The 24,539-nt window shown below is 45.4% G+C and overlaps 1 protein-coding gene across 4 annotated transcripts; it reads left to right on the plus strand.

The window, feature by feature from the left end:
- GSN (gelsolin) lies at window positions 1-24,455 on the plus strand. 4 transcript variants are annotated; one of them, XM_034067681.1, is made up of 18 exons: window positions 19-59; window positions 595-649; window positions 12,740-12,941; window positions 13,848-14,002; window positions 15,124-15,285; window positions 15,499-15,648; window positions 15,878-15,967; window positions 16,885-17,017; window positions 17,455-17,543; window positions 18,065-18,280; window positions 18,888-19,021; window positions 20,123-20,213; window positions 20,622-20,792; window positions 21,671-21,845; window positions 22,127-22,251; window positions 22,761-22,838; window positions 23,517-23,577; window positions 24,026-24,455. In XM_034067681.1, the coding sequence occupies exons 2-18, from the start codon at window positions 617-619 to the stop codon at window positions 24,193-24,195; spliced, it is 2,235 nt and encodes a 744-aa protein (XP_033923572.1). In that variant the 5' UTR covers window positions 19-59; window positions 595-616; the 3' UTR covers window positions 24,196-24,455. The 4 variants fall into 4 exon arrangements, with proteins under 4 accessions (XP_033923573.1, XP_033923572.1, XP_030902364.2 ...); XM_034067682.1 differs by lacking the exon at window positions 595-649 and having other exon boundaries at window positions 1-59; XM_031046504.2 differs by lacking the exons at window positions 19-59; window positions 595-649 and adding an exon at window positions 66-303.
- The last annotated feature ends 84 nt before the right edge of the window (window positions 24,456-24,539 follow it).

Here is a 24,539-nt window from a genome sequence, read left to right on the forward strand (position 1 = left end):
CCCGCCCGGCCCGGCCCCGCTCCCGGCAGCCGCTTCTGTCCCGCGGACGCCGGTATCAGGTAGGGTTGGGCTGTAGAGAGGATCCCTCCGAGGTCCTCCGGCTGCCGTGGCTGGGCTAAGGGGGGAGGCGGACGCGGTGCCCTGAGGCTGTCAGCCCTGCGCAGGAGCGGAGCGGAGGGCTGGGTCCCGGCTCGGAGCGTTTGCCCCCGCGGTGTCAGCGGGGACGGCGGCTGGGCTCCGGGATTCCGTCAACGGGACGGTGCCTCGGTGCAACAGTTCCCGTGCTTCGGAGAGCTTGGCTCGGTGCGTTAGCCCGCCCGGTGGAGGCGGAGAGCGGGTCGGTAGCAGACCCAGGGAAAGGAGGGGCCGAGGTACCGCGGAGCGGCCGGGCTGGGCCCGGGGAGCGTTCCGAGCAGCGGGGCTGGGCGGCTCCGCGCACCGCCTGAGGGTGCCGGTGAGAGGGGCAAGGCCCTTGGTAGTGGGAGCAGCAGGGGTTTGTTTGGGTTGTTCGTTGCCGGGGGGAAGAATGTTTGAAAACTCTGAGTATAAATTAAAGCCTGTAGGCACTTAAAACATATTTAAAATGTTTCCTAGGAAGTGTTTAAAAAAAAAAGTTATGGGGATGACTTGTTTCAAGGAGGCCTCATTAGTAAGTAGATCCTCTTTGAATAAAACTGCTTTGAATGTAATGCTTTTGGATGTAAAAAACCCCAACTTTGCTAACAAGGATGATACTGGCATTGTTTCCCCTCAAGTCTCTTATTTTTCTTACTGATCATTACAATTTCCATTTTCCACTACCAACTCTCTGCATGATGCAAGTTTAGCAGTGAAAAGTTTTCCTTTCCTAGGGTCTGGCATGGCTCAGCTTAGGGTGCCCTACTCTGGAGCCGAGTGGGGTCGGGGGTTCCTTACACATCCTTTAGGTTTCTCAAACTGTTTTACAGAATTCAGTGTATAGCATCCATCTGGGCAAAGGAAGTGAAACCCGAGTACCAAGGAATAGGTCTCTCACAACCTTGGCTATTGCAACTGGCTTCTCTCATCTTGTCTGTGAGATAGTTTGTTCCATAGTCCCTACTACGAGGTGAGAGATCCAAGTTTAACCCATACCGCTTGCAGAGAGGAGCAGCACTCAGCCCTGTTTCACAGCTGCTGCTCACCCCCTCTGTGTGTGCTGGGTGTGGTTTCAGGCTCGGGATTGAACTCCAAGGTGGATAATGAGGAAGCCAGCTTCTGCACATACACACCAACCTGGGGTGCCAGTGTTAGTTTATCTGTACCGCTGACAGGCCCCGCCACAGGACTGACTTGCTGGAGCAGTGAGAAGTCCAGCTCCATGGATTTCACTGGAATTCAGCGTGAAGATAGGGCAGGAATTGTAGACGCTGCATCGATGACGGAGGTGGATGGTGAACTTCTTAAATGTTGCATGTTTAAATAATAAGGGAAGGGATTTTCTAGTGGTTGTCTGAGTGTTTAGATAACAACTTGTTTTAGTGAGAGCTGAGTACCTGCAGTGTCCTCAGGAGAGCATCTCCTGCTCTCAGAAGAGTGGAGGCTTTCTCCAGCTGGATGAAATTCCAGTTCCATGGGGAAAACACTGGGGAAATTGAACCAGCCATCAATCTTTGGCTGCTTCTGAATGTCTAAAGGGTGACAAAGCAAAAATGCCACTGCTAGTTTCAGCTTTGATTTTACAGGCACAAATCCAACCCGTTTGTGAATTTGTTCCTTTCATTGCCAGAGCAGGGATGCGAGATAGCGATCCACAACCGAGTCTCATGGTTTGATAACGTTACCAAGGGGGATTGCTGCCAGCTCCAGCTGAAAGCCTGGCTGCTGTTGTGTTGCAATACAAGGCTGGGTTTGTAGACACTTTCTGTGCTCTCTGAGTGCTTCAGCCACTTGCTGGGTCTGTAGTGCGGTCAGTGGTGTCACTAAGTGCTTCTCTGATTCAGAGGAGAGGTAAGAGCTTTCAGACAGAGAAAGGAGCAGCAGCAAGCTGTTTTCCAGGATGCAGATTGAGCCAGTGCTTCCCTCCACCCCATGTTTGGATAAAATAACTTTTTATTATAGCTTGGGTGCCTTAGAGAGTCCCAGTGGGAACTAAACCATTCTTAGAATAGCACTGTGACATATTTTATTACCCAGATTTATATCTGCTTTCAACTCACAAATACAAGCTTTCCATTTTAATTCCAGTCTCAGACATTAGTGTTGCTACTGAGTAGCACATGTGTGAAAGAGGGTGTTGCACAGGAATATGTGGCTTCACAAACTAGCCATTTCCCAGTATTGCTTTGGAATCACAACACCAAAAGAAACAGGGTGAGGGTTTTTCTTGTTTTTTCAATATGAGCTGAAGTGATCAAGTTGCAGATCAGTTGCAGTGAAGCAGAATGTGCTTACACACAAAGTAGCTTAAGCACAATAACCAACTACTCTCTAGGAAGAAGCAGCTGCTCTTGGTTTTTCTTGCTTGGGAATTGCTGTGTGAATAATCGAGTTCTGAATATGTCTCTACTTGGTTGCTTCAAATGCTTTCCGTGAAAAGGCAGAAGATTCTGGGACAGGCAGTTTGTCAGTAACAATTTGGGTATTATTTCTGTTGACTAAAGGTTGTCTGAGTCTCCAAACCAGGTCTTTGAAATCCCTTCTCAAAACTTCAACTGAAAATTGTATATATTGTTATTTGATATGTCCACTTGTAATCTCTTTTGAATCCTCTTAAACTCAAGACTCAAAAGATGTCTTGTGAAAGCCACTCTTTCAAAGGTCACTGAGGCTTTATGTTAAGGAGAAAACCTCAAGTTCTTTTTTTGTGCAGCTTATCTCTTTGTGTATTTCTGTCATGTTGTTTGTTCTGCTTCTCGCAGCATCAGCTCAAGTCCTTGTCTTTTCAGTCTCTTAATCATTAATCGCTTCAGACCTTAAGAAGGACTAAGGGAATTCAAAAGAAATGCTCTGGATTATTAATTCTTTTCCCATCAAAGCAATACTCTTGCTGGAATTCTCAGCTGCAAGCCATGCTGGAACTGTTTTTCCTAATCAGACAGAAACTCTCTAGGTGGGGATAGTGCACAGCTATTGAGCCTAAAGCTGCGTTTATGAAGTATGTTTCTGCAGGAGGCTCCACAAAACAATGGCATTGTGAAAGACAACACGGCCACATGCAGTCCTTGGGGCACAGGAGAGGAGAGGCTGTCATGCTGATTCATCTGTGTCTGTCTCTGAGGGCAGCTCACAGCAGATGTTTAGACAAAGAGAATGGAAAAATGCCTGGGCAGTTTTCCTCAGGTTCATCCTTGTGATTTTTGGCAGTTGAGGACTGATGTGATGAGGGATTTCTTGAGTTGAAGATATTTATTTCCTTAAAAAGTGAGGAGAATAAGAGTAAATGAACTGGTGGTAAGAGGGTCTGAATAGACTTTATTGCACCTGGATTTCACAGGATATGCCCCTGCCTCATCTCTGCTTCAAGAAGTCACAGACATTAGCAGATTTCCAGTACACTACATCCCCCAGTCTTCAGCTTCCTGATAGCAACAGTACACCAATTGCACAGAAGATTCGTCAGGCCTCTTACACCTAGCAGGAAATATGCCAACCTAGCAGGTATAAGAGGTGACTTTTTTGTACACATACTGATAAATTTGTACCTTCCAGATAAAGCTATGCTGCTGCTCTTGCCTGGTCATAGCAGGGAATGCTTCTCTTGCAGTACCACAAATCCTGTTACATCCATCATGGTACAGAGTATGTTGTCTGCTGATCTGGGTGTGTTCCAAGGCACTGGAAGAGAGCTGCCTGATAATATGCAACTGTTAAATCCCATTATGGGTGAAATCAGATCAGACAGTGTTCATAAGATGTCAACTTTCAGCACTTCCCACCTGCTCAGTGAAGGAAAGTATGGTCAGAAAAGTTAGGAAAGGAAGTAGCAGCCTTTAACAGTAAGTGTTGGACTCCTGGCAGAATTGCCAGGTATTTATCCCTGATTATCCACTGATGATGCATTTACAAGGTTAAATAGAGCTCTGACATTAGTGGAGTTAAATAGAGCTCTACCAGCTCTTTCCTGGGGTGCTTTGCAGTGCTTGGCAACCTGAAAATGCCAGAGTGGAATAGCCATGTGGAATTGCTGACACTGCTGAGGGAGCTGGTGGTGCAGTTGGTTTGCTTGGGATTTAGGGGATTTCTGCCTGCTCACACTCCCCTCTGAGAACAGGCTTTATTTGAGATTGTCTTTGTTTTTCTCCACCTTGCATTGGACAGGGACTTAGTGAGTGCCAGCATCCTCAGTCAGGATATTCCAACAGGGCTGTCAGGACTTTTTATCAGAATTTGGGATCATATGGACTCTGAAGATTTTTTTTCTTCTTTTACCCATTTCAGAGTGTTCTTTTCTGACTACAGGCTGTGTTTTTACTCTTTCTCTTCCTCTCTTTTGTCCCTCATTCACCTCCCACTACGAACCTGAAGAGCTGGAACTGATCTCTGCTGATGTCCCAACACAATTGGGAGAGACAACTGTTTGTATTAGGAGCTAGTCAGTCAGTGGGATGCAATCCAAACCCAAAGTTTAAACATATGTTATTTACTGAATGTTTCCACACACACTAAAATTACAGCTACAGTTCAAAACAGCATCTCTAAAACACTGGAGGAAATGAATCATACCGGGATCCTTCATGGTGGAAGGAGGGTGCTGCAATGAGAGCTATCGCCATGAGAACTTTCTCTTCTTTCAGGCTGAGAATGCTTGTGGTTCCTCAACACTGAAGCCTGAATCCTGCTAAAAATAAGTAAAATAAACCCTCTATTAATGCTGTTGCTATGAGGAGGAAGACATGTCTGTTTATAGCATTGCCCTCTCGTGTGCGTAGCAGAGATGGGAGCCAGTTGCTCCTCCTGCCAAGGCTGTGGTGCTGGCACAGGGATTGTGGCTGCTGTGTTTGGAGCTGAAAACAGTCTTCGTGAGAAGTTCTATCTCTTCAAGCCAGAGTCATCAATGCAGTGGCCACATCTGCGTATGTCAGGAGAACTGAGAGCACGATGGAAAGAGGAACTCTAAGAACTCTGCGTGTCTCCAGGTTGATTTACTCAGAAGTGGGTGTTTGTGAACAAAACCACTTCATGTGAAATGGGGAAGTCCTGTCTCCTCTGAGTGCTCCTGAGGAGGAGGAGGATGGATGCTGGAGATGTGCAGAAGGTGCCTGCACTTGTGTGTGCAGGACTGGAGCAAGCTTTGGTCATAGCAATGGTCTGTCTCTTTTGCCTGTCAGCAGGTAAATGCAGGTACCAAACCCCTGCAGTGGCTGCAACTCTCATCCATGCCTCATGTTCTGATCATTGTCCCTGACCTAGAAGCAGGACTTTGATTATTGAGTGTATATTAAGTGAACTCATTTCTATTAATTCTGATTTGCTTCATGCCTCTCAGAGGTTTTTGAGATGGGAAGGCAAGTTCTGTGTGCAGCTGATTCGGAAGACAGGAGCTCACTGTGGCAGGGTTTCTGTGCAGTCACCGTGGGCTCCTGGGCCCATGGAGGGCTTGCTGTAGGACTGGGATGTGTTGTGCTACATCAGTATGGCATGACACAAAAACTCATATGTGCTTTTTACTTACAAATGTACTCAACCCTAATATTTACATGTACTTCTCTTGACATTGTTGTACGTGTAGTAATGGCTTATTCTCCTGATCAACTGTGTCTGGTGCTATACCTACAGTGCAAGGCCATGTGTCATGCTTCCCTTCTGGACTCATTTTAGGCCATCTGTTCTAGTTTCCAGCCCTTCTTCTTTGGTAATGTATTAGTCTGTTCTTTGGTTTGTGGATAATGGGTGGAACAGGCCTCTGTGTTACAGGGGAATGTATTGGCTGGTTACCAGGAGAAAACCAGTTTGCATAAAGTTGCAGATGGTTTCCCCTGTACACAGTCAGGACCTGGTGACTTGAGGAAGAACATCTGTGTCATTTCCCTGCAGCTGACCACAGGCATGTCTTCACTGCCTCCCTTAGTGTGTCTTGGCTGTCACCACCAGATCTCTATATGGGACATAATATGTGCTGGTAGTCGTATTTTAATGCACAGCATTATGTCTTATGGGCTGTATAAGCACTCCTTTAAGACATGTTTTCAGCACTGAACAATGATTTGTGTCTGAGTGTAATTCAGGATTCATTTTGCTCACAGCTGAATGAAGGTAGTCAGTGGTTTCCACTGCTCCACACTTACCTGTGCTGTGTATATTTAAATGCATGATTCAGCTCTCACGTATGCTCTTAGGGAAGGGCCTTTAAGCGGGTGATCGTATCAACAGATTGTCTCTGGGTGTGTTTTAGATGGCAGACCTGGATATTCTCCAGAGTTTTCTCCTGTGTAAGTAATAATCTGCCCAATTCACATCACTGCAACTGAGAAGAGACTCAGGCTTTTGTGTTGAAGTTTTGAGCCTTGGTGCATTGAATCCTCTGTGTTTGCAAAGTGGATTATATTCAAAAGGTAGAGACCAGAATAGAGCTGACATGACTCATACTGCAACCAAACAGCTGGAAAAAGTGAACAGTGAATCATCTGGGTGTTCTAATTTGCTCAAGTGGTTGAGGAGGAATTTTAACTTATGAATGCAAACCTTACTTGCCAGTTGTACAGATAATACTGTACTTTGTGTCTGGGACTGTTGATCTGAGTTCTCATTGGAATCAGATGTGTATTTGAAATGGAGGTGCCGAAGGGAGAATGCCAGGTTGCATTTTTGGATTTGGGGCTGGCAGTCTGTTAAGATGTAGCTGCTAGGAGTGCCATTAACTGTGTTTCTCGTACAGGGAACTGAAATAGCTTGTGGAGTCACTATGGCTAGGGTAGGAGGAGGCTCCTCCATGCCAATGTTTTCTTGTCCCAAATAAGCTTTGTTTACTTACTCTTTGAGGCATGGAAGAGAAAGGATTGTTTCTAGGTTTATGTGTAGATGAATTTAAGGCTGTTTAAAGACTGAAAACTGATAATCTGTTATCTTAGGTATTTCTCAATGCCTTTTACCTTGGCAATAAAGCTGAAGTCCTGCCAGGTTTATTTTCAGTGGTTTACTGTAGAGTTACTAGGAGTTAGTCTTAATAGATACTGTTTTGGCAGGAGGCTATAAGGAACAGACGAGTATCTCAGTTTTTACTATGCACTGTCATCAGCTGTTAATACTGTGCTGAATTGCCTTCCTGCTCTGTTTTATGCAGCATCATGTCCGGAGTTTTTTATTGTCAGAACTTGAATGATTCTGTAGTGTTCACTCTCCCAGTCCTTGTAAATTCATCCCAGGTTTTTTTCAGTGTCATTATTTCAGATGGTGATCTGGAGAATGCAGCTCTTATTCTTGGAGTGTTGCAACCTGTTGATTCCGTTGGTCTTGATGGTGCCAGTAGGACTGAACCACTTGCAAAACACAATGGCTTATGGTTTTCCTGTTGTTGCAGCAGAAATACAGTGGCAATTTACAGCTTCTGGTGCTTGATATAGGAGACCTGGAATGCTGGGAGGTGAGCAAGTCTGTTCCTGAGGAGATATTTCTTTGGAGCTGTCTGCATTATCCTGGCAATTTTTGGCAAATAAACAGCAGGAAGGAGAGAGTTAGCTGGTGGGAATGCAAATGTCTGCCCTCGAGGTACAATAAGGATTGGTGCCCAAGAAGCATTTTTGCAGCATGACTGTAGTGTGGATACAGACTCTACTAAGATTTACTGTTCTCCCCCATACTTTAGCAATTCAGTCTGTATTTGCAAGTTATTTTGATGCTCTGTAAGTATTATCCATTAACATAGAAGAACAGGCTTTGCAAAAGTGGTTCCAGAAGCAAGCAGCAGGTGGTTTAGATACTCTGTGGTGTAATACTGCACTGGCTGCAGAGCTTCCTGTGTGAGCTTTGTTTATGCAGTGAGTTTAGACAAATTATCTGAACCTGTCATGAACTAGACACTGGAGCTGTAAATGAGAACAACCACATGGTGCTCTGGTCTCCCACCACTTCTTTCAGTCTCCTTTAGTTCAGCCAAGCTTTGCTAAGTAGCCCTGTGCAGGTAAGTCCTTACCTTGTTTGTGGGTATATACATGGGTGAACTGCCATAAATCAACTGTAGCTCCATAAGGAATGTTATGCTAATTTTTCTCTTGTAAGCAGCCATCTAGTGAACAAAAGCTGCAAGGAGGTGAACTGCTGGACTTTATTTTGAATGTGAAGGAGATGGAGGTCTCTTTCTGATGCATTGTGAGACAAACAAAAAGAAGCCCCTTGCCCCTACAAGCACTGTTGCTTTTAAGCTAGGATGTTGTTAATACAGCGATCGGACTGCTGGGTTTATCTATTTCATGTAAATACTCACTTAAATTGCCTCTTTCCTTCATAATACATAGACACCATTACAGCTGAGTCTATTTAAATGTAGCACTGCAATTATTTCTTTTTTTACCCACTATTTTTACCAGCAGTTTTCCACTTCTTTTCCAATTGCCCATCCAGGTAGTGGAAGCAGCAGCTGTGAGGGCTTTCAACAGCACCATGACAGAGAGGATGCACAAGGGGGCAACAGTGTCAGGTTTGCTGAGCATGGTCTGTGCCTTTTCATGAAATCCCAGACTGGTTTGGGTTGGAAGGGACCTTAAAGCTCATCCAGTTCCAACCGCCTGCCATGGGCAGGGACACCTTCCACTAGAGCAGGTTTGTGACCTTTGCTCCGAGGCAGCAGCTTCCAGCCTCAGGAAAATCACTTAACACTTCCCTGAAGAAGCAGCCTCTAAATTCTGCCACTGGTCTGTGAGCCAGACACAGAGCTTGGCACAGGGTCAGCTCCCCTCACCTACAACCTCCCGTGTTCTGTGTTTGCTAAATAGGAGGTGTATCCTTGTAATTATACCTATAGGCCAGTCTCTGTGCTGTGGCATTCTCAGCTAGGCCTGACTCTGTTCACTGCACATCTGGATACCATATTCAGTTGTTTTCTTCCACTTTTGCTCAAATCATTGGACTTCTTTTCTCAAGTTCTTGTTTTTATCATTGTGCAACCAAGTGTCATTTAGCTGATCCGTCTGTGCTGAAATCCTGTAGCCCAAGCCCTATCCTTTTTTTCCTTAAATAACTTTCCTTTACATAAGAGTTGGCTCTGCAGAGCATCCTTTCTGCGACTAAGCTGGGCAGTTTTATTAGCATCAGCTTGAAACATGCCCTTTACCAAGTCTCCAACAGAACATTCTTTTTGGTATGGTCCTGGCAATTCCACCTGGCATATCCCTCACTAAAACAGTCAGAGCACAGATTGCTGTGGCTTGGTTTAACAATGCACCATTTGCTGACAGCAATAATAAACCATCCCAGCTGCTGGAGTATATTCCACTTCCTCCCTTCAAATATGTTTCACACTAGTTTTTACCAAGAACACGATAAAATGCATTTTATCAGTTGTAGCCCTCACTCCCTCTTTTTGCCTGGATTTACACTCTGCAGCTAGTTGGCAATGCAGGCTTGGACTGAGGGCAAGATACAGAAAATGCCAAGTAAATTAGAACACCAAATAAATTGGTTTTTGAAAACATCATATATGCTTTTAAATATATACTTGCAGATCACAATATATCCTAGAAGGGGATGCTAACAAAGATTATCCAAGTCTTTTTGCCCTTAGCCTGTGAAGTTTGCCCAAGTGTGGACTATGCAGGTGTTTATTAATAAAAAGTCTGAAGTATTTTTCCATTTGGAAGGGACCCATCTCTTTCCAGCCTTGTGCAATCCACTCATCCTGCTTTGGGTGTGCTGCAGATGTCTTCCACAGCTGGATTCCATGAGTGAGGGTTCCAACATTTTTCTCCCTGGGTCTCAGACCTCTGACATGCTGAACTTCCTTCACAGTCTTGGAAACACCAGCAAGACCAAGCCATTGTTTCTGTGATCTGTTTCAGTTTGAGAATTTCCAGTGACATTTTCAACTGTGCATTGACTAAATCAGAGTTTGCCAAGGTCAATTTCAAAACAAACTGCATCAGTTTGGACAGCAGAGAAGCAGAGTGTTCTAATGGCAGAGAGAAGGAAAATATTCTCAATGAGAGTGGAGAAAGATAAAGTGGGGCTGCTCTTTCATTCATGGAGGTTTTGGTGTGTTCTGCAGGTGGGGGATTTGGCTTCTCATTTAAGCTTCTTTCGAGAGATTCTTGAAGTGGGAACCTCAGACTGTCAGTAATTCATTCCCAGGTGTGTTAAGAGCAAGAGGGTAACCAGCAGCACAACTGCTGTAGACATTACAGTGTTGCTGCTATCATTCCTCTTTGATCGTCCTGCATAATCATAAGCCACATACCAGAAAGCAGGTCTGGGGAGGTCCCTGTGCAATGTTTGGTGGGTGCTGTGTCACAGACACCCTGATGCACCTGGCAGGGCCCTTCCATCCTTGGCAAGAGCACAGGGCTGACTGTTGCTGGGGTGTTACAGTGGGAAGTTCATCACACACTTTACCACAGACACTTGGGAAATGTGACAGACTGGTTGCTGAAGTGCAAGACAGTTGGAAGCACAAGCTTTTTACTGATGGCACAGTGTTTTTGCCACCATCAGCTGTCCTGTGCTGTGACTACATTGAACTGAATGGGTTTGAAAGCTGTTCTAATCCTGTCATGGGGTCTTGCTACGCCCTCAGAAAGACTTGGTTGTGAAATTACAGAATCAGCTCTTGTTCTGTCAGCACCCAGGCTTCTGTTGCCCTTTTGCTAACATGTGAGCTGAAATACACTATTCCATCTCAGAACCCCTCAGTGCATTACTATGACAGTAGCCTGTATGGTGATTGCATTCTGGTGCAGATACACTAAGTACATGCCAAATTTTACCTCTTGCTGCTCTGAGAAGTTCAGAGATGAGGATGTGTTCCCTCCACCCTCGGGTTATTCAGTTGTATCCTGTCAGTGCTGCTCTATTCTTCTCATCTCCAAAATCAACCTCTCTGCAGCCCTTGCCATCTGGAACAGCCTTTCTGTTCCTTTGCATCCCAGCAACTTTCCAGTTTTCAGCTGACAAAACATTGCCTCTCTTGCTGATGTCTCTTAATTTCTTCCTCTCTCATTGGCCCTATGACTAGATGTTTGGCTTGTTCGAATGTAATCGCAGTGCTGGCTGTAATGGATAACATATTGTTTGGAGTTATTGCCCACTGGGATTAGGCATCTGCACATGGCTGAAGGAGTCTCTGAGACTTCCAAGAGGACTGTTTGCACAAACATGTTACGCCCCTGTATTGCAGAGGGGTGGGTGTGTTCATCCCTGATAAAAGATTGGCTTCTGCGGTTCATCTTCGCAGCAGCAAGAGGAGGGAGCAGGAGAGGGGCTCCCTACAGCTTCTGTGGGAGAAGGGAGAAGCCCATTCACTGTTAGAAATGGGCAAACAGGGCTTCAGTTACATTTTCCTCACCGTCTTCTGCACAGTGGCTCTGAAGCTGAGCTGTGTTAGCTCCATGTCTGTGGCAGGGCTTGGATATGTTGTTACAGCAGCTGTTGTGCTTTCAGCTGTGGTAAGTGATTAACATCACAATTAAACATTGCAAAACTTCTGTTTTTCTATTACTTAAAAGAGTCACTCTCTCTTTTAGCTGTTTGTAAGGGGTTTGTCCAATGTTATAGTGGGAATGTGGGAGAAATGAAGTCAGCCTGGCTGGAATCGTGATGATAAAGTTCATTAGTTTCCATCTTAGATATCCAATTTCAGCTTAAGAATCACTTCGGTAGCTTACTTGCTATTTTGCTTTCTAGTTTGTAACACTCTTTATTTCTGCCTTGAAACCTGAGCATATTGTCCTTTTGTCCATCAGCTGCTGTGAACTATCTTCTTTGTCAAAATCCTGGATGCTTCTAATATGTTTTCATTCCCTGTTGTCTGACACTCCAAGGCATGCTGTGATGTACAGACAAACTTCCTTTGCAATACAACAGAAATGTGTTATTTCCTTTCACTGTTACCAGAGCAAATTATTTTGTAATATAGAAAACTGCTCATTATGTTTGTTAAAAATAGGATTGCATCTTGGTAATACATTGTGTAAGTATGACAATGCACATGCTAAATCTAAATTGCAGTGTCCTTAGGACACAGGGTATTGTGTATATACCTAGCTTCCTAGAAGGGAGCAGTTACACAGAGGTACTGAAGTAACATGGCAGGAGAGATTAAGCAAACTGTGAGTTACCCAGCTCTTTGATGGGATTCACAATATCTTCCAGGAAGAGGTGGGTAAGATCACACAGGTTTTAGGAAACCTGTAAATAATGCCTGTGTGAGATGTACAACAGGCAGAAGTAAAAGGGGTTTGTTTCCTACAGTCTTGAATGCCATGCGACGTTTATAGGAAGAACAGTCAGCAAGGGAATTAGTCTTTTACTTATATGCCATACTGGAAAGCTATAAATTAGTAAAGAAAATAGAGTAAAATCAAGAGGTAGGTAAAAAAAAAACAAACAGAGAAAGGAGTCTAGGAAAGAGTAAGTTGGGAATAAACCAGGAATTAGACCTGATTGGAAGTGAAAATTGAGTGAGATATCCTCCTCCCCTGCTTTTTTTACTTTTTTCTTCAAAATTTAGTGCAAGAGAAAAGCAAACTTTGCACTTCTTGTCTGGAATAGTGCTTATGAGATTAGAAGTTTATGATTGAAACATGCACCTCCTCATACCATGCATATTGATCAGCATTCTCTGTCTTGTCCCCAGCCTGCCAGCATGGTGGAACACGCTGAGTTTGCCAAGGCTGGGAAGGAGCCTGGCCTGCAGATCTGGAGGGTTGAGAAGTTTGATTTGGTACCAGTGCCAAAAAATCTGTATGGAGACTTCTTCACAGGAGATTCCTACCTGGTGCTGAACACCATCAAACAGCGGAGTGGGAACCTCCAGTACGACCTGCACTTCTGGTTAGGTAGGTCTGGTGGAATGCCCCTGCTGCAGGAGCCCAAAGTAAGCTCTGTTCCTCCTACTATACCAGCCTTATCTGGTGTTACCCATGGAGATAAAAAGCAGAACTGGCAGCACAGCCAGAATGCAGTTTTATAGTGCTACTTGCCTTAAATATTTGAAATGGTTTGTGCAACAGTGAGTACAGTCATATCTGAACCTGGAAATAGCTTTTGCTGATCAAGATAACAGAGGCTCCCAGAGCAGATAAGATCTCAGATGAAGGGGTGGCTGAAATCCTTTCTATTGGAAAGGATGGGGATCAGTTGTTTTCCTCCTGACACAATGAGTGGGATTTTTCCCACTGAAGTTCAGACCTCCTTAACTGGCCCTCTGCAGTAAATATCACAGAATAACATGGCAAGGCTTCCTTCTGCAAAACCAGACTCTGACAATATCACAGTCGAAGTTGGGTAAGATACTTGCATGGTGGATTGTCTTATCTGCCATCTGTCAATAGGTTTTCCACATCAAAGAGCTGCAGAACTGGTGGAACTGGTATCCTACTGGTGTATACAGCCTTCATAAAACCTGATAATGTCTTCCTGCAGATTCATTTGTCTGCACCATAGCAAGTTTCCTTCCAAGACAGGGTAAAATGGCCAAAAAAAGTGAATGATGCATGTCAAAGAGGCAGCTGTGAAGCAGTGGGGCTGCAGCAGTTACAATGACATTGCAAGCCTGCCAGTAAACACAGAACCTATACAGCTGTTTGGAGATATTGTTAGGAAAGTTTGGAAATAGCTATTCTGCAGATCTGCCTGGAAACTGCCCTTCCCTGTAACCTGCCTTCTCCCAGGTGTTTTGCACAGCTGGATGTAGAGGCAGAATCCCTGCATTCCCTCCAAGCTGTTGCCTTTTAATTTCTTAGGAGATGAAAGCTCTCAAGATGAGCGTGGAGCAGCTGCCATATTCACTGTGCAGATGGATGACTACCTTAATGGAAAGGCTGTTCAACATCGGGAAGTGCAAGGCCACGAGTCCTCAACTTTCCTGGGGTACTTCAAGTCTGGCATCAAGTACAAGGTAGGTGATGAGTGGGGTCTTTACATAACCAGGCTGGATCCAGTTTGCAAGAAATGGCATCCTGCCCACTGCCCAGTTCTCAGGAGAATGAGAATTGCCCTTTTTCCAGTTGCTTAAAAGCCATTCTGAACCAGATGTTTTCAATGAGCTGGAGCTGACAGGGCGGAGGACAGCAGATCCCAGTGGGAGAGCTTTGGCTGAATGAATAATACACAAGCAAAGCCCCAGGAAAGTTTAGGAATCGAGGTTTTGTTTTCCTTCAAGAAGCAGAGGAAAGAACAGTCCCACAGCGTCTGGAATGAGTTTAGGAAACAGCGATCTGGGTTACTGGGAAACGCCCACCCAGTAGATTTCATATCTTCCCACTTGTATAAGAGAGTTTGACCTTCCCAACCTTATTCTTTGCTTAGCCCACTTCCTTAGCATACATAATGCTTTGGTAAAGCAGGCGAGTAGTAGTGGGAGTTACTTGTTGATGCCAGTGCAGTAAAGTGGGATAGAAGAAGTCAAAACAAACAAGAACAGTTTGGTTTGTTAGGAACCCAGTGGCACAAGGGAAGTGATATCAGGTCAGACTCTTGTAAAGTGCTGACATTTCCTTATGTCTAACACTTTTCTGGTCTTTCTGTTTTCTGTGTTTGCCACTTGTTTGTTGTTATTTTCATTCATTTGAATTTGGTTGTGCTTTTTTTGATGATAACTGTATGGGTCCCACATTGATGAGTAATTCCAAGTGTTTCTTTGGTAGCAGAGAAGGTGAATCCTGAGGCTGGGATAATTTCTGCTAGGGAGGACACATAATATGCATAGAAATACACTCTTCACACCACCAGTCCTATTAAATACTATTAATACCTCAGCTTACTGTAATGATCTTCAAATTTGGAGACCTCCAGCTGTATTGTGTCAGTGTCCCTTACACACTATGGGAATGGATAGGTGGGATGTACTGGTAGATATATGCTATTCAAAAGCTCAGTCTGGCCACACCAGCTCTCTCTACTGCTGCCCCTCTTCCCTGCAAGGGGCAAAACCTGCTCAATGGTACCAAATCAGTAGGATCTTCATCTTTTCTGAAGGCACAGCACAGTATGAATTGTTGTTCTTTTGCTTTCCCTTAGGCTGGTGGTGTAGCTTCTGGCTTCAGACACGTGGTTCCCAATGAAGTGACTGTGCAGAGGCTCCTGCAGGTCAAGGGCAGGCGAGCAGTCCGAGCAACAGAGGTCCCTGTGACCTGGGAGAGCTTCAACACAGGGGACTGTTTCATCCTTGACCTCGGCAGTGTAAGTACCACAGAACAGCCACATGTAGCTGACTTCCAGGGGCAGGACATATCTGATTAGTTCGTGTAAGGACCTTTTTCCCCACTGTGTTGAACATTCTGAAACACTGTTTAGCCCATCTCACACCTTTCAGATGCAGCTATGCTGCCGTTTCCTCTAGAAAGGGGGTTGTTAATGCTTGGACAGCTCCATGGTCTTTCTCTCTTCCCTCAGAACATCTTTCAGTGGTGTGGCTCCGGCAGCAACCGCCAGGAACGGCTGAAGGCCACTGTGCTGGCCAAGGGGATTCGGGACAATGAGCGGAATGGTCGTGCCAAGGTCTATGTTTCAGAGGAAGGATCAGAGCGGGAGGAAATGCTTCAGGTTATTCACTTGTCCATTTGTCTTTCTGGAGGGGGAAGAGTGGGGTGTGGAAGGGAAGATGAGCTCAGTCATATGAAGTGGTATAAACTCTCAATGCAGATGCTGGGACATTAGAGTATTTTTGCTGTTGTTGATCTAGAAGTTTCTTCCATGTGTTCTTGTGGCTGGAGTACCTGGGATGCAGAGATCCTCTTGGACTGGCTGGTAATGTTTTTTCTCTCTCTCACAGGTTCTGGGACCAAAACCCACTTTGCCAGCAGGAACTTCCGATGATGCCAAAATTGATACAGCCAACAGAAAGCTGGCTAAGCTCTACAAGGTACCAAGAAACCCCACAAATAACCTTGTGCAGAAGGGGTGATGCTTGTGCAATTCAGTGGAGGTGGAATAGGAGAGAGGAGCTGTACTAATCTGAGTCCTACCTCTGCCTCACTCTGCTGTTAGCTTTTAATGAGGTTTTACGTATGAACGATGCTTGTGTACACTGCATACCCACAGGATTTCTGTTGTCTTTATCACCACCTTTGACTGTAGAGGGACAGCTGGGACTTTTCAGGAATTTTTGAGGGAAAGGTAGAGTGTGAAATGAATGGGGAAAAAAGGGAGTTTTCCTTTGTGTTGTCTGGCATTGTGTTAGGAAGAAGACAGGATAGAAGTAGAAGTAGTAAGCCTGAGAATCAGGGTCTACCCCTTTCTACATCCAGTGAGCATGATAAAGCCATGACTTGAAAGGTTTGCCATCAGCTGGTATAAGTGCAGAAGTGTGTCCAAGTCTTCCCTGCAGCAGTCTCTATTCATGTGGTGAGTATCTGCCAAGATGGTTTACAAACCATCTGTGGACCTTTATCCATTAGTAAGTGCAGGAGCTTGGACTATTAAACCCACTTAATAGAGGGAGGCCTGTTCACAGTTACCAAGACTCTCCCCTCCACTTCTTGAGTGCAGTTGGTTTGCTTTAGTAGCTATTTCTTGGCTTGTGCACCAAAGATCTTTACCATTTTGGAGCAATCTTTCTTTGGTCCCCCCTGCTTTGCTTGAAATACTTGAAATCTTCAGAGTAAGTTTTATGTTTACTGCTGCTGTATCAAAGGTATCCTGTTGGCAAAACAATAGTGCCTGAAGCAGCCAATGCATTCAAATTTATTTCCCTTCTACTCTTCAAGTTCTGGACTATGGCCATAGAGGTGAAGGGGAATGGATGATGCCTTATCTGATCTCTGTGCTCTGCTGTCACAGGTCTCCAATGGGGCTGGGAACATGGCAGTCTCCCTGGTGGCAGATGAGAACCCCTTCTCCCAGGCAGCCCTGAACACAGATGACTGCTTCATTCTGGACCATGGCACAGATGGAAAGATCTTCGTTTGGAAAGGTACCATAGAGATGTAGGCGAAGCTGGTTATACATGCACAGGATCTTCATCCAGTTACCAATCCCTGTTTCTTTCAAGCTGGGAAGGGGAATGTACATCTGATGGTGTTGGTGCTTTCAGGGCAAGTTTGGATAGCATTAAATATCTCAGCACTCTCATCTGAAATGCTGGGTGCTGAGATATAGGGTCTTTAGTGTAGAGAATTAAAGTGAAGGTCCTGGGAACCAGGAAAGAAAAAACAGTATCATAAGTAGAAAGGCAATAGTGGGCTCTCAACCACCACAAAAGGCATAAAAGAGATAGCAAATTACAACTGTTCAATGTGGCATCATGTGGCTGGAAGGCTGAGCCCTTCTGCTGTTGCAAAAGGTTCCTGGGACAGTTTCTTCTCCGGGTATGCAGAACTTTGACCTCTTTTCTCTCTGTTTTCATTAAAGGCAAGAGTGCCAACTCTGAAGAGAAGAAGGCAGCGCTGAAAACAGCTTCTGAGTTCATTGATAAGATGGGTTACCCGAAACACACCCAGGTAGGACATGCAGCCCCCCTATGGCTGATCCCCAGACAGCACTGGGGCTATTGTTCTGCCACACAGGCCACAGACTCCAAAGCACAGCTCATGTGAAATGTCACAAGCAGCCTTTCAACTAGCTCCTGTTTTGGGTGATCTGCTCCTGGGCAGGGAGATGCTGCAGTGTTGCTTCTGGGCTAACACTGTCCTTGAAGTAGCATTGACCCCAATATAACTACTATATAACACTTCCTCCCTCTTGGAAAAGATCCTCTTTTCCATGACCTCTCTCCAAAGAGTGAAAAGAGAAGCTGTAGATAAACTTGCCCTTCTTGTTCTGAGAGAGCTCATTCTAAAGGCTTAACACCCCTTCAGCCTTCTTAGAACTCAGACTGACTCTGAGTTCTGAGTCTGCATCCTCTAGTGTGTTGAGACCCATATTGCTGGTTGTCATAGTTTGAACCTTCCAGGTGTAGTTAACACAGGGGCTTAAAGATTGAGTAACACTGGCTCCTGATGGGCTGGCTCATTTGTTTCAGATCCAAGTCCTCCCTGAGAGTGGTGAGACACCTCTGTTTAAGCAATTCTTCAAGAACTGGAGGGACAAGGACCAGACAGAAGGACTGGGACAGGCTTATGTGTCTGGTCATGTTGCCAAGATCGAGAAGGTACCTTTTGATGCTGCCACTCTGCACACCTCCAAGGCCATGGCTGCCCAGCACGGGATGGAGGATGATGGCTCAGGCAGGAAACAGGTGAGCAGTGTCAGAATCCCTTTGAGAAGGTTTCCAGAATTTTCTTTGCTGCTTGGGGGCATTCCTGCAAGAATGGACCCAGACTTCGCCTAATATTCCTCCTCCACCTGGTTATTCTTGCTGTTGGCATCACAAATGTGATGCGTGATCGTCTCAGAGCTCCTACCTCGTGTACCTGGACACATGCATTTGCACACAGAAGCGGTGGTGAAGGGTGAAAGGGCTGAGTCCTGTCCAAAAGCCCACAGAGAGGTCAGAGCCAGTGTTAGACTTGAAAAGTCTCCAGTAAAGCCGAAAAGCTCCATTTCTGACCTGTCTGATTGAGAGAAATAGAAATGCTCACGTCAGGTACAGAATGGGGATCAGTGCTGGCAGTCTGACCCGCGTTTCTCTAAGTTTTAGGGGAACCCAAATGGGATAAGCTGAGCTGCCCAGCCCCGCCTGCCGGCTGTGGAGTCCCAGGCTTTTAGCAGCGTTCCCCAGCAGATGGGGCTGCAGGACTGCAAACTTCGTGAGGCTGGATGTGGGAAGAGCCCGGAGCCCTGCCAGAAGAGTCTGTTCATTCTGCTGTACAGTTGACCTCAGAGTGTTTCTGCTCCTTTTCTAGATTTGGAGAATAGAAGGCTCAGAGAAGGTGCCAGTGGATCCTTCGACCTATGGCCAGTTCTATGGAGGGGACAGCTACATCATCCTGTACAACTACCAGCACGCTGGGAAACAGGGACAGATCATTTACACTTGGTAAGAACATTTTCTTGATGCAAGTCAGGAAACGCTAGGGCCGTGTGGGGCTGAGACTGAACTTCGAAAATGGATCATTGCTGCTTCCCACTTACAGAGGAGCTGTGGGGGATAAAAGTTCACCCTGGATAATCTTCCCTTGCAAACAAAGCACTACCAGAGGTCTGGAATGGTTTGTTTGAAGTGGGACAGTGGGAGGAGTTATCTGCTAGTATTTTGGTTTCTTCTTTCCTTGTAGTAGTTACTCCCTTCTTTGGATCAGGCTCTGTTTCTTTTTGCAGAGTTCCTACACCTTTTGAGACCCCTGTACTGAAGTTTGGAGATCTCTGCCAGCTCAGCTGGTGGCTTCTGACTTACAGCTCCCAGACCATGCCCTTAAAAAGGAATTTTTCAGCAGGCAGAGAGGGCACAGGCTAACCGAAATCTGTCTGACTGAAACCAGAAAGGATGCAGCTGGTGTAGGGGCTGCATAGAATCTCAGAGTGGTTTGCATTGGAAGGGACCCTTAAAGCTCCTCCAGTTCCAACCCCTGCCACAGGCAGGGACCCCTTCCACTGGAGCAGCTGCTCCAAACCCCTGTGTCCAACCTGGCCTTGAGCACTGCCAGGGATGGGGCAGCCACAGCTTCTCTGGGCACCCTGTGCCAGCGCCTCAGCACCCTCACAGAGAAGAGCTTCTGCCTAAGAGCTCAGCTCAGTCTCCCCTCTGGCAGGTTCAAGCCATTCCTTCTTGTCCTGTCACTGCACATCCTTGTAAGAAGTCTCTCTCCAGCTTTCTTGTCAGGCCCTGTAGGCACTGGAAGGATGTGTAGTTCCTGATAAGAGTACCAACAGTGTTTTTAAATTAGCTGCTAGAAAGATAATGAGATAGGCATAAAGATACTAAAGAGTACTAAAGAATCTGTGCTTGTTATCTAGGAAACATTCTTATCTCCCTCTGTAATCACTGTGTTGCAATTCTGGATAATGAACTTTTCCTTCATGTTGAATGTCATGTCAGAGGTTTGCTAACCAGGGTTTTCCTCTCCTCCTTTTGATCTCTGTCAGGGGTGTGTGTGGGGAAGGGCTGAAAGTAAAACTCAGCTTTTGCCTCATCCCACAGGCAAGGTGCTGATTCCACTCAAGATGAAATTGCAACCTCTGCATTCCTCACAGTGCAGCTGGATGAGGAGCTGGGAGGCAGCCCTGTGCAGGTAAAAAACCAAGATCCCCCCCCCGAAGATCCACACTATGGGAATAAATAAGACATATGCATAGTTACATGATATCAGTGTGCAGTGCAGAAACCCAGCCATGATGGAGGAGTTACAAAGAGCAACTTACATGCCAGCTACTACACAAGGAAGCTTTACAAGTGGCCTGTATGAGACAGGAGGGGTTTATAGTTGTTATTTGTTACCTCTGTGCCAGTGGATCACTGGCCCCTTGAAATGGCAACTGTGAGAGCTGGGTTTAATTACTGCTCTGTTTCTGGGCAGGATGTAATAGCTCAGCTCCTGTGACCAGCTAGGTGCCATATTCCAGCTGGGAAGGTGGTTGTAAGGGCAATTTTTAGTACATCTTATGAGGCTTAAAACTGACAGCAATGTCTTTCTCTCTAGAAACGAGTGGTGCAAGGAAAAGAGCCACCTCACCTGATGAGTATGTTTGGTGGAAAACCCTTGATTGTGTACAAGGGTGGAACCTCAAGGGCAGGAGGCCAGACAGCACCTGCGGAAACACGGCTCTTCCAGGTCCGATCCAGCACCTCAGGAGCTACCAGAGCAGTAGAGGTACGTGGAGTCACCTTTGGTGTGGTTTGTGTAGGCTGTGATGGGACCGTGATCCCTCTGAATGGAACAAGGGGCAAACTGAGCTTTCTGAGGTAAACTGAAACACACTTTACAAGCTATTGACAGTCCTCTTTTCCCATGGATATTAACCATGTTTTTCTAGTTTATCAATGTCACCTCAAATACATTTAAGCCATTTCCTCCTAATTCTCTGCTAGATGCTGCACCCTGCACTCTCTGACACTCCTCAAACACTTCGGAACCATTAGGATCTGGCTGTTGTGATTTGTTCTAATCCCCTGTGGCAACAATGCTGAAGAGAGAAAGTGCTAAATATCCTCCGTGCAAATAGAGCTTGTGCCAGCACAGGCTGAGAGCCCTACTCCTTTGATACAACAACAAAAGAGAGTCTAAATCCTTGCTGGTAGCTATAGGAGAGACAAAGGCTCTGGTCTATGTCTGCAGTAACTTGTTAGGTTTCTAGTTCAAGAGGACATGTCCTTTTTGACGTTGAGGAAACTACATTAATGACTGAGCTGCCTCAGCAGTGGGGTACCTACTGTGATCCCCCCAGCAAGTTCCTAAATCTCCTGCCATAGCCATGAAGACTGGCAAAATGACAGATCTAAATGTTCTTGGCATTGGCCAGAGGTATCTGGAGAATAGAAACACACATTTATTTACTCTTCTCATATGAGTGAGTCTAACTTATCACTTAGATACGGGCAAATATACAGCATATCTTAAAGCCTTACCTGCTGGTATGGAGCAGTCTGTTTGCAGTTTATTCGACAGTAGGTCCTGATTTTCATCTTGAAATAACAGACTCTGCATAGAGGATGATTACATCCAACACATACAATGTTCTTTCTTTCCAGCTGGATCCTGCTGCCAGTCAGCTGAATTCCAATGATGCCTTCGTCCTGAAAACTCCCTCAGCTGCTTACCTCTGGGTTGGCCAAGGAGCCAGTGATGCTGAGAAATCAGGAGCACAGGAGCTACTGAAGATACTGGGAGCTCGCCCAGTACAGGTTGCTGAGGGCAGAGAGCCAGGTGAGGGAGGCACAACAGAGGCCACAGCAGTTTCTGTGTAGCTGCTTGTTCACGGGAATTATTTCATGGATATTTTCCTTTGTCTCCCAGAACAAGGAGAGATGGACACAGGCACAGAGGGGCTTCTCCAAAGTATCTCCATTTTGTTTAACAGTATACTTATGCTTGTAAAGCTTTGGGACTTTCTGACATAGAAGAGTGCTTCAAGTCCTACCCAGACCACACTGCTCTGTGGGTCCCAAGAGCAGCTGGAGCAGCAGTATGTCTTTTCTCTTTTCCAGCTAATTTCTGGGCAGCTTTGGGTGGAAAAGCTCCTTACCGTACCTCTCCCCGGCTGAAGGACAAGAAGATGGATGCTCATCCCCCTCGTCTCTTTGCATGCTCCAACAAGAGTGGACGCTTCACAGTGAGTATCTAAGAAGATAGCAAATTAATTCAACATCCTTCTGACAGAGCTGGGAAAATCTGTCCCAGTCTGCTTTAAGCCAACCAACAGGCCCTTATACCTTGTCTTCCACTCTGGTTTTGCCTCCAGAAGGAAAGAATCAGCACTGTTTTGCTGCAGAGACAGCAGCTAGATGTGTTGTGCTGCTGTGCCAGCACAGCAACTCCCTGCAGCATCAGGCTGGTTAAGAACTCACATTCAGACCCCTCAAATTTTAACTCGTGAATCTTTCAAGTAAAAAGAGGCAGAGTTCCAAGTCTGCATGTGAGTGATGTGGTTTCTGTAGGAGGACAGAGATTGATTTTGTGTTCTGTGGTGTAAAAGCACGTGTGTGACATAGCCTGACTGGCACTGTCACATACAGTGTCCAGCTTCATGCATCCCACCAGTAAGGAGTGAAAATGGGTTTCTCCTGGAAAAGTAAATTGGGGCTTGAAGTAATGTGCCTCTCATAATCTCCTGTCTTCCAGATTGAAGAAGTTCCTGGAGATCTGGTTCAGGATGACCTCGCTACAGATGATGTTATGCTCCTTGACACATGGGACCAGGTATGTCACACTGACCTCTAGACGAGAGGAGCAAGCACCATGCACAGGTCAGCTCTAAGCTGAGACCCAAATTACAACAGCTGGAGGAGCTGTTGCAATACAGAGTCCTTTCATCTCCAGGCCTGAGAACAAATCATCTCACTAGTGACATGGGAGAGAATGTACCCCTTGAATGTGAGGAAATAGTGGGTGTCCTGCCATGCCTTTGGTTTAGCTTAAAGGCTGAAGAAAACAGGCTCTTGTGTGTCACATGTGCTCCCCTAGAGTGTGAACCTCTCAAGGCCAGCTGGAGAGGACAAGGTGAATCCCAACGTGAACCATCACTGGGATTCAGCACTTTAAGATACAGACACATTTTCTGTTATCTTTCAGTAACAGACTGTGCATAAATCAGCCAAAAGGCAACTTGAGATTAATTTTTTATGTAAAAACGTTCATTTGCTACCTTTTCCTGATGTTAAGATAGTGTATCTAGAAGCAATGTAGATAAAACATAGTCAAGAAACTGCTCATATGTCACTAGCTTTAGTCACATAGGTCAACAATCCAGGCACACCAGCATGAGGATGTTCTTGTTCTGTGTCATACTCTGTTCACGGAGACTTTATCTAAATTATCCTTTCTTTCACAGAGAGATTGATTGTTGCTAAATAATTCATGGGTCTTTTTAATCTTCAGGTCTTTGTATGGATTGGGAAAGATGCCCAAGAAGAAGAGAAAACCGAGGCGTTGAAATCTGGTAATGTCACATTATCCTCTCTGAATTGTTTCTTATTTCCCTGCTGTCTGATCATAAAGCAGGCAATTTAATCTACTGAGAAACATATCTTAATCACAGCATGAAGTTCAATGCTCTATCAAGGAGATCACATCTCTCAAGCAGGGAGGGTCCTCAAGATCAGCACAAAGAGGTGTCGTACTCAGACACACTGTACTCAACCCCAGCATTGAGAAAGGATTCATGTGTGTGCAGGCTGTGCCTGTCATGGTGACTTACTGTCCCAGTGTCCATTTTCTACAACCAAGTGCCAGTCCAATGGTGTAGCTAAAGCCAGAGTGAAAACTTCTGTAATTTGGTTTTTGTTTAAATGAACAATGTGAAATTGTATCCCTGGCATCCATTTAGCCACAATTCAGCTATTTCAGCTGGTACTCCATGACATTTCCTGCTACTTGTGTGTTTCCAGCCAAGCGGTACATTGAAACCGACCCAGCCAGCCGGGACAAGAGAACCCCAGTCACCGTGGTGAAGCAAGGGTTTGAGCCACCAACCTTCTCCGGCTGGTTCCTGGGCTGGGATGATGACTACTGGGCTGTGGATCCTCTCCAGAGAGCAATGGCAGACGTGGATGTCTAAAGTAACAGGTTTCTTTTTCTTAAGTGGAACAAGTTTGGTGCCTTCAAGAGCCCTGTCCTCCTGCAGGCTGCATGTGAACAGGCAATGCTGTTAATAGCTGATTAGCTGTGCAATAATTACCAGAACCAATCATGACCAGTCACTGACCCTCCTCCTTGCTTTGATATATTTAATACAATAAAGCTTGTGTGGAATATGTGAAAAATGGAAAGGGTGGGGTTTGTTATGAAGAAAACATTAAACAGAACCTGTAGATCTCACATTTGAACTTGTTTAAACAAATACATGTTAGAGAAGTAAACCCTCTTTGTGCCACCTTTTGCACATGCACGCCTTACTAAAAG

This window comes from Melopsittacus undulatus, chromosome 11 (assembly GCF_012275295.1).
Source record: "Melopsittacus undulatus isolate bMelUnd1 chromosome 11, bMelUnd1.mat.Z, whole genome shotgun sequence".
NCBI lineage: Eukaryota > Metazoa > Chordata > Aves > Psittaciformes > Psittaculidae > Melopsittacus > Melopsittacus undulatus.

What these genes read in the sequence shown, in the direction of transcription:
- GSN (XM_005146295.4), top strand. Translation starts at nt 11,415, where the DNA reads ATGGGCAAACAGGGCTTCAGTTACATTTTCCTCACCGTCTTCTGCACA. An exon ending in AGCGGGAGGAAATGCTTCAG is followed by an intron (nt 15,649 to 15,877) that starts GTTATTCACTTG and finishes TCTCTCTCACAG; the next exon opens with GTTCTGGGACCAAAACCCAC. An exon ending in GAGCTACCAGAGCAGTAGAG is followed by an intron (nt 20,793 to 21,670) that starts GTACGTGGAGTC and finishes CTTTCTTTCCAG; the next exon opens with CTGGATCCTGCTGCCAGTCA.